The sequence below is a fragment of the Salvelinus namaycush genome, chromosome 37 (genome assembly GCF_016432855.1).
Source record: "Salvelinus namaycush isolate Seneca chromosome 37, SaNama_1.0, whole genome shotgun sequence".
Classification (NCBI taxonomy): Eukaryota; Metazoa; Chordata; class Actinopteri; order Salmoniformes; family Salmonidae; genus Salvelinus; species Salvelinus namaycush.
In genome coordinates, this window is record NC_052343.1 from 3,245,618 (window position 1) to 3,255,204 (window position 9,587).

Here is a 9,587-nt window from a genome sequence, read left to right on the forward strand (position 1 = left end):
TAACTGAGCAATGCATTAAATCTGCTTTTGGTTTGGGTACCGTGAAGAAACCCGTTGTGGCGTGTCGGGTGAGGTATGTACTCTACCAGTCAAAAGTTTTAGACCACCTACTCATTTAAGGGTTTTTCTTTATTTTCACTATTTTCTACATTGTAGAATAATAGTGAAGACATAAACACTATGAAATAACACATATGGAATCATGTAGTAACCAAAAAAGTGTTAAACAAATCAAAATATATTTCATATTTGAGATTCTTCAAATAGTCACCCTTTTCTTTGATGACAGCTTTGCACACACTTGGCATTCTCTCAACCAGCTTCACCTGGAATGCTTTTCCAACAACCTTGAAGGAGTTCCCACATATGCTGAGCACTTTTCCCTCACTCTGTGGTCCGACTCATCCCAAACCATCTCAATTTGGTTGAGGTCGGGTGATTGTGGGAGCCAGGTCATCTGATGCAGCACTCCATCACTCTCCTTCTTGGTCAAATAACCCTTACACAGCCTGGAGGTGTTTTGGGTCATTGTCCTATTGAAAAACAAATGATACTCCCACTAAGCCCAAACCAGATGGTATGGCGTATCGCTGCAGAATGCTGTGGTAGCCATGCTGGTTAAGTGTGCCTTGAATTCTAAATAAATCACAGACAGTGTCACCAGCAAAGCACCCCCACACCATAACACCTCCTCCTCCATGCTTTAGGGTGGGAAATACACATCATCCATTCACCCACATCGCATCTCACAAAGACACGGCGGTTGGAACCAAAAATCACAAATTTGGACTCCAGACCAAAGAACACATTTCCACCAGTCTAATGTCCATTTCTGGTGTTTCTTGGCCCAAGCAAGTTTCTTCTTATTATTGGTGTCTTTTAGTAGTGGTTTCTTTGCAACAATTCGACCATGATGGTCTGATTCACACAGTCTCCTCTGAACAATTGATGTTGAGATGTGTCTGTTACTTGAACTCTGTGAAGCATTTATTTGGGCTGCAATTTCTGAGGTTGTTAACTCTAATGAACTTATCCTCTGCAGCGGAGGTAACTCTGGGTCTTCCATTCCTGTGGTGATCCTCATGAGAGCCAGTTTCATCATAGCGCTTGATGGTTTTTGCAACTGCACTTGAAGAAACTTTCAAAGTTCTTGAAATGTTCCTTATTGACTGACCTTCATGTCTTAAAGTAATGATGGACTATCGTTTCTCTTTGCTTATTTGAGCTGTTCTTGCCATAATATGGACTTGGTCTTTTACCAAATAGGACTATCTTCTGTATACCCCCATACCTTGTCACAACACAACTGATTGGCTCAAATGCATTAAGATGGAAAGAAATTCCACAAATAAAATTTTATGAAGGCACACCTGTTAATTGAAATGCATTCCAGGTGACTACCTCATGAAGCTGGTTGAGATAATGCCAAGAGTGTGCAAAGTGTCATCAAGGCAAAGGGGTGGCTATTTGAAGAATCTCAAATATAAAGTATATTTTGATTTGTTTAACACTTTTTTAGTTACTACAGTACTCCATATGTGTTATTTCATCGTTTTGCTGTGTTCACTATTATTCTACAATGTAGAAAATAGTCAAAATAAAGAAAAACCCTTGAACGAGTAGGTGGCCTAAAACTTTTGACTGGTAGTATATGTCTGTTTGAAGTGTATGCAAATAGATTGTATGTGTGCGAATGGATATCCAGACCTGTACATTAGGTGAGTGTGTGTTCATTGTGGTTAGTCCAGCTGCACTATTTCCTGTGCCCTCAGTCAATGCTGCCAGTGTTGTGTTAAGCACAGCGTCATCATTTATGAGGCAGCACTGCTGTGTAGAAGTTACACACTGCCTTAAGCTGGCCCATTGGGACTTGGAAGTGTGACTTTCTCTGTTGACAGATGGGAAGGAAGCGAGCAAGAGCGTAGTTAGTCTTGGCTCATCTGACTCTCTGGTCACACAGAGAAGGGTTAGTGTTGGCGCGCCCAGACCATTGGTCACTGGTGCAACACAGAGAGAGACAAAATGAGAGAGAGACAAAAGATTGATAGGCTGATAAAATAAAAGACAGGATCTGCTCTGAAACATGACCCTGGGACGGGTATTTGGTAGGTGCCTGTGAGAGACCTGAATGGGTATCTCACTAAGAAGCTCAAAGGTCACATTACACAAGAGCATTGTCGCAGCTTTGTGTTTAACACTGACACAAACCGCACACACACAAGCTATTATAATTCAACTAATTTATCTCAGTGTTGAGTAAATGCTATTTTGGCTGTAGTTGTCCTTTAAGGTCTGGCTCCAACTACAACTGCTTAGCAGTTTCTCTCCCCCTTCTCTCCCTCCTGTCTTGATGGTCGTTGCGGTTGTATACTCTCTTTAAACAAACCATGGTGGCTGGCTAATCCTGGGCTTCTGCCTAACGTTGCAGCCATCAATTTAAGGCTCCGGGCCTCCTAATACACCGTGGTGTAGGGAACTGTCAAACACACACCACCGCACACATGGTTCCCAGCATTACGTGTTTTGCGTTACTTTCTGCGCCCAAGCACGGCTGTCAGGCGCACCACTACACACAATGTTGTCAGTGCTAAGTGTGTCACCCGGTTCTACTGTGTAAGCTTCTGTCAAACACACGCTTCCACCACACATGGTTTTGAGTTGTGTGTGAGCGTTACAGTACTACTGTGCAGGTCCCGTATCAGATACTTACACAGAGCTACACACATGTTCGGGAGTATTCAGTGAGCGTTACCATAGTACCGGGTTCCTATAGGAACCATATGAACTGCAGCATTACCCCTAAGTGACCCTCGCGAGAGACAGGGAGATGTGTGTGTCTTAACATTGCAAGTGAGCGAATGGCATCAATTCTAATCTGGTGGGTGAGCCATTTTGATAACTGCTGTGGTTTCTCATAGAGAAACGATGAGAATTTGACCATTCTTTGCCTTGTTATGACCTCTCAACTGAACACAGTGAGTGGGAAAGAGTGGGGAAGAGTAAAAGTAGGGAAGAATTTCCACCCTGTCAGCCATCACATTTGGATTGGTCTTGTCTTCACACACACAAACAAAATTGTCAGTCGTGTTGCTAAACTCCGTCCTCCGTCCTCCTTCCTGTGTTTCAGATGTTATCTCTCCCACGCACTACAACCCGTACTACAGACGGCTCACCTTCGACGTGACCTCCATGGAGAAGAATGCCTCGAACCTGGTCAAGGCTGAGCTACGCGTCTTCCGCCTCCAGAACCCCGAGGCCCGCGTGTCTGAACAGAGGATTGAACTGTACCAGGTAAACCTCCCTTCTGTCCTCATCTCTAACCACGTTTTCATCTAACCTTTTTTTATTTTCTTAGTACAAACATTTTGAACCCCCTTTTTCTCCCCAATTTTGATCGGTTTCTCCCCAATTTTGACTTTCGTTCTTGATTAATGAAAACATTCTTGGCAAATGCTTTCGCTTTCGTCTCTCTTGCACCGGTCCAAGAATTTCACCTCTAGCGGCACAATACGTATGCCCCCGGCCGTCCCTCTTAATCATGGCCCCAGTTCAGAAGAAAAACCCACAAAATAGAACCGGAGTCATTAGGTTACAGATTAAATAAATGATGATGAACTTCACAGGTTTGTGAAAGTGCAATGTGATGAGCTTGATGCTCCTTTCCAATAAACATTGAGGGTCTTATTCTGGTGACATGATCATCGATGCTTGGCTGCCATTTGACAAATAAAAATAATTAGCACTATTAGCACACCTGACACAGCATGAATGATACTATGGTGGTATTCCACAAATATACTACTTTTTGTTTTTTAAGTTTTACCACTTCAGACCAGTATGAAATAGATGACTAAATGCTTACCACTAAATGACTATATGCCATACTTGAGTGTACATGCGTGCACACACACACACACATTATGAAGTTCAGCGTGGGCCTGTTAGAAATGTGTGAGTCGGTAGTGTCGGGAGCCGGGCGGCAGATGGATCAGTCCAGCGTTATTTGTGAGTGGAGAGAGGAGTGTGGAATGCAGAGCGGTGATTTAGACCCGGTGCTGAGACTCCGGGGGCTGCGCTCCGGCCCAGCGTCTACTGCCTCCACACGGTGCAGGACCGTCGGCACCAGCCCATTCTCAGGGCGTGGTAGTGTTTATGTCCAGCCAGGGGAATGACAGGTGGCCTAAACACAGCTCAACATGGAGGATTTTCTCACGCGAACACAGGCGATTGAAAGCATATGAGGGAGGACAGATAGAGCCGGTGCAACCAGGGAGTTTCTCCAAGGAGATCAACTGATAACCTTCAGTAATACATTCAAGTCGTGCTGTACATGAACTGGACACCCAAAACATTACACTGACGTGTGTAGTTCCACACACATTCAGATACAGAGTGGAATTGAGCCGATACATGATGATGTATGTCTCAGAGATACAGTGTTACTATACATTAACTACTAGGAAGGTTCTCCCTTTGCCATGACTGTTGAGGAGTGATCGGGCCCTGAGATGGTTCACTCGCCAGGGCCTAGTGAAGACTAGCCAGGGCCTAGAGGAAAGATATCATGGGCTACGTTGAAGTAAGTGACCATCCAGGTAGATGGGCTCCCATGTCTGTCTCTCATCTCAAGGGTTTGTAAGCAATTGGCCCCAGTCTCTGTAGGCTTACTTTTCAGAGATTGTGACTAGTCTCAACCTCTCTTTCCTTTTTTCTCTCACTCTCACTCTGCCTCTCTCTCACCTTTCCCCTACCTCTTCTCCCTCCCTCTCTCGCTTCTCTCGTCAGGCTTCCCTGTAGCAGCAGTAGATCTCAGTGGTGTAGCAGACAGTGGTGGAGTAGAGGAGCAGTGTTTCTCACATTAAGGAGAGCATGGCCAACATAAATACATGGTTATGAAGGACAGCAGAATAACAACACTCTGTCCGGCATCTGTTTCCGGCCCAGCTCGGCTCCTCCTAGACCTGCTCAACCGATCAGGGAGAGAGCAGTCTTGGAGACTGGGGGGGGGGACCACTACTAGACCCGAGTAACTGAACCAGGAGCGACTTCTGGGACTCTTACCGGAATTTCCCTCCAGGTTGTTCTCATACGTAGGACATGTGTTGTTTCCACAGATTTTGAGTCACAAGGACCTGGCGTCCCCGACGCAGCGCTACATTGACAGCAAGGTGGTGCGCACGCGCACGGAGGGGGAGTGGCTGTCTTTTGACGTGACAGAGGCAGTCAGTGAATGGTTGCTTCACAGAGGTAGGACGCAGAGGTTTTGACTTCCTATACTACACTGATCATACATGATGCTGAAATCTCATTGGCCTGTTGTATATGAACAATCCTGTCTATTTTTTCCCCCCAGACAGAAACAGTGGATTCAAGATCAGCTTGCACTGTCCGTGCTGTACGTTTGTGCCCTCAAACAACTACATCATCCCCAATAAGAGTGAGGAGCTGGAAACCCGCTTTGCAGGTATGTATTGGACAGTATATGTGTGTTACTCTACAGGCATACAGATGCTATCTTAATTTGACTAGTTTCTCACAGCAGGAAAATAATCCTGCAGTAAAAGGAAATGTGAATTATTATAGACATTTTTTGAAGGGGATGATACATTTTTCAATCGGGAAAATCAAGTCTGAAATCTTTAAGTGGAATTGAAAAACTTTCAAAGCCTTGACCACTACAGTTTGCATTTCCTGCACCGCAGGAACATTTTCTGTGACAACAGAGTGATCAAATAAAGATAGAATATCTGTATATTGAGAGATAAGTACATTGTATTTTACTTTCATTCATATGTAGCTAACTGACATGAATAGTTATGGAACAATGTGTTTGGCAAGGGTGAATAAGAAGTGCAGTAGTGCAGTTTCCCCTAACTTGATTTGACATTGTATGAACATGATGGATTTTGATGATATGTATGTGTGTGATTGACAGGTATAGATGACAGCTTACACCACAGCGGAGACCTGAAGGTGTATAGGAAGCGGCGCCACAGCGCCCAGGCTCCACACCTGCTCATGATGCTGCTGCCCTCCTACCGTCTGGAGTCCCAGCACAAGAGCCACCGCTCCAAACGAGCCCTGGACGCTGCCTTCTGCTCCAGGTACTGATCCATAATGACCCCTACTGACCCCACTGATCCTCACATGACCCCGACACCACTCTGCTGGCGGGAACTCAACACACACACACACACACACACACACACACAGAAGCATGTGCGCATGCACACTCACAGCTAATAGATACTGTACACACCTAGTAAATAGTTAGCTTCTCTGTCAGCAGCTCACCCTCTCAGTGACACACACACACTTGGCAGTTGTTCTTATTGCAGAACTCTCTCTGCTCACAGCTCTGCATGTATTCACGCTCTCTTACACACACACACACACGTGTGGCTCCCACAGAACCGTATCCATCCCTCACTCCTAACTCTCTCGGTCTTCCTACGCACAGAAACGTCCAGGATAACTGCTGCTTGCGGTCGCTCTACATCGACTTCAAGAAGGATCTGGGCTGGAGGTGGATCCATGAGCCCAAGGGCTACAATGCTAATTTCTGCGCCGGGGCCTGTCCCTATCTATGGAGCGCTGACACCCAGCATTCCAAGGTGAGAAGTCAAGGGTCAAAGGTTAAATAATCCAAAGGGATTGGTTTAGAGCCAGCAGAGGTCAGGGTGGTAGTAGAGAAGTGGTGAGAGTAGCAGTGTGGAGAAGTGGTCATTGTGGCAGCATTGTGCAGTGGAGTTCTTCTGTAGATCGTCTCATTCCTCTTTTTTTAGTTTTTTCATAGTTTCAAAGCAGCACTGGTCAAAGACCATTGCCTTTGTCAACATCAAGCCTCATACTTGACCTCTGTGTGTGATTCTTCGCTTCAGGTGCTAGGCCTGTACAACACCATCAACCCGGAGGCGTCGGCATCGCCCTGCTGTGTGTCTCAGGATCTGGAACCTCTCACCATCCTCTACTACATCGGCAAGACCCCCAAGATAGAGCAGCTCTCCAACATGATCGTCAAGTCCTGCAAGTGCAGCTAGGAACTGTGCCTATTCAGTCACACACACACACACACTTGGATACACACACATTCAGTCACACACACATGCATACACACGTGTATGCACCCACCCACCCACCCACCCACACATATAAATACACATACTGTACATATACACATACACACATTCATCAACAAACACATACTGTCCATTCACACAGTCAGTCACACTATTACTTTCCTGCACTATTGTACAGACATATTTGATCTCCTACAAGCACAAGTGGAAAAGGTGCTGAGCAGATCTAGGTACAGAAAACAGGTCTCCCGAAAACATCCATGCGCACACACACACACACACACACACACACACACACACACACACACACACACACACACACACACACACACACACACACACACACACACACACACACACACACACACACACACACACGCAGCTGTGGCTTTTGTACAGGTGTGCCTGTGTTTTTGTGTTTAGAAAGGCCCTGTTAACATGCCTCACCTCACACACTTGTCACACAAAGACGCAAGAGTACGGCAAACACTGGAAAAAAGTATACGTGTCTATATGTGAAATAATACGTCTGAGAAACAAAGACGACCCCCCCCGGTTTCAACATTCAAAGCAAGCCATCTCCTTGATTTTGTTTGTCTCGTTTTGCATCCCTTTGAAACTATTGTAATTTTATATTTTGTTTAGATTTTTGATAATTGTATTGCCTATTTAATATCCAGTGTTTTACGGTTAGCACCCAACGCGTGGTGGATGAATCCACTTCCCAATGTCAGTTTACTAATATGTTATAACATAGTAATGTTATAATCGCGTCCCATATGCTGTTTATATGTGCTGTAACAGCCACTTAAGGCAGAAAGAGGCGAGGAGACTGTAAGAGAGAGACAGAGAACAAAATAAAATAAACACACCTAGCATGCCTACCTTTTCAACAGACTCATCCTCACACAGGCATACTCATAAAGAACACACACACACACCCATCCCAAACCCTGCAGCAGGCAACATATTACATCTCTGCTGGAATGAACAGTCCTGACATTTTGATAACAAAAAAAACAAAACAAGAAAAGTGTCCCAAAGTACTGTTGAGCTCTGTTTACCTTGTGCATTGAATCTTGAATGCTTTAGGGAGCCCAACAGTGATTCCATCAACCACACAAGGTATGTCATCATAAACACACGTTTAAGATTTCTGTGGGTATGTTGGATCGTTCTGAGTAGAACAGGGCTGTCGTTGTCTATATGATGCAGTGGTATGGGAATGTGGAAGTATGTTAGTTAGGGAGGTATAGTAGTGTTGTGGTGACAATTAGAGAGAAGGGATACGATAGGTGAGAATGGACAGTAGATGTGACCTGGTTCAGAGATTATCCATGAACCTTTGTGACCATTCCATTAGGTCTGAGGTTACTTTAGGTCAGAGGTCAAAAGGTCATATTTACAGGTGTGCAGTAGTTGTTATGGACACCGGCGTTGTATCTGCTCATTTGCATCCGAAAAGCTTTGTCTCGCCCGCCTCCCTCAAAGTGTAAAGCCATTATTCAGTCATAGGTTTTTGTCCTTTGTAGGAATAAAAATAGTTGGACACGAAGAATTGCACTGACGCTATTTTGATTCAGTTTTTTATTTTTGTATTTTTTAATAGTCGTTACTTCCCCCTTATTAAATGAGGAGTGTTGATGATGTGACTCAGAGCAGGAAGTGTAGGTGACACTACCCCGCCCCTAACCCCACCCACCTTTGGGCAACCGCGCCAGTGGACTTCCTGGAAAACCAGGAAGAGGAGCGAGGCACCAATATTGTCATGATAGAGCTATTATTTTTCGTTGTTGTTGTTTATGATGATTATGTTTTTGTTGTTGTTGACCCACTATGATGTATTGTAACACATTATCGTTGTTGTACTCTAGTGGTAAATAAATTATTTAAATTACAAGGGAATAACGCAATTCGCCTTTTCTTTTTGCTGTTAATCTGTGTTAATCGAAGCGTGATGTTACATAAATGTTATCAAACCTTGAGAGAGATGTTGAGAAAGAAGATTCAAAAACAGATTTATTTGCCACTTCCATTGAGCAAAACAATAACAGTATGATTTTCTTATGCTGCATGTGTGGGCTGTCATTTTCATCTCCAACACAAGCACTGAATGCATCTCCCTCTATTTCTTACTGCGAAAAGCTATGGAGGTAAGCTAGAATGGCACGCTGTTAGTACTCCATGAATATACATTTACAGTATTTGTCAGAGTTGAATAACTCTCCAGAAGAGTAACTGCCAGAGATGGACTCAGAAGGGAACGAAAGGGAGTCTGCAGATGAGGAGGGAAAAAGAGGGAGTGTGTGCACAGATAGGGTGCAGGAAAGCAAAGAGAGATGGACGGAGTATGAGCAGTATTAAAAGGACGTGGGAGGTTTGAGTCAGTTCGTTCTGGTATGACGCTTCTCACCTTGAGAGTGAGAGGGAGACAGGCAGGCTGCCCAGGTAGAAATATGACATCGCAGATATCCAAGTAACCGCTGAGATAAATAAAGACAGTGTGGT

At 44.5% G+C, this 9,587-nt stretch overlaps 1 protein-coding gene across 1 annotated transcript in view; it reads left to right on the top strand.

Moving 5' to 3' along the window:
- LOC120031484 (transforming growth factor beta-2 proprotein-like) overlaps positions 1-8,988 on the top strand; it is a 34,659-nt gene extending 25,671 nt beyond the window's left edge. The window contains exons 2-7 of the mRNA XM_038977261.1: positions 3,128-3,291; positions 5,115-5,247; positions 5,354-5,464; positions 5,936-6,104; positions 6,461-6,614; positions 6,882-8,988. Of these exons, the coding sequence (XP_038833189.1) occupies positions 3,128-3,291; positions 5,115-5,247; positions 5,354-5,464; positions 5,936-6,104; positions 6,461-6,614; positions 6,882-7,040 (890 nt within the window). The 3' untranslated portion in view covers positions 7,041-8,988. The remainder of the gene's footprint in view (positions 1-3,127; positions 3,292-5,114; positions 5,248-5,353; positions 5,465-5,935; positions 6,105-6,460; positions 6,615-6,881) is intronic.
- Positions 8,989-9,587: the final 599 nt, after the last annotated feature.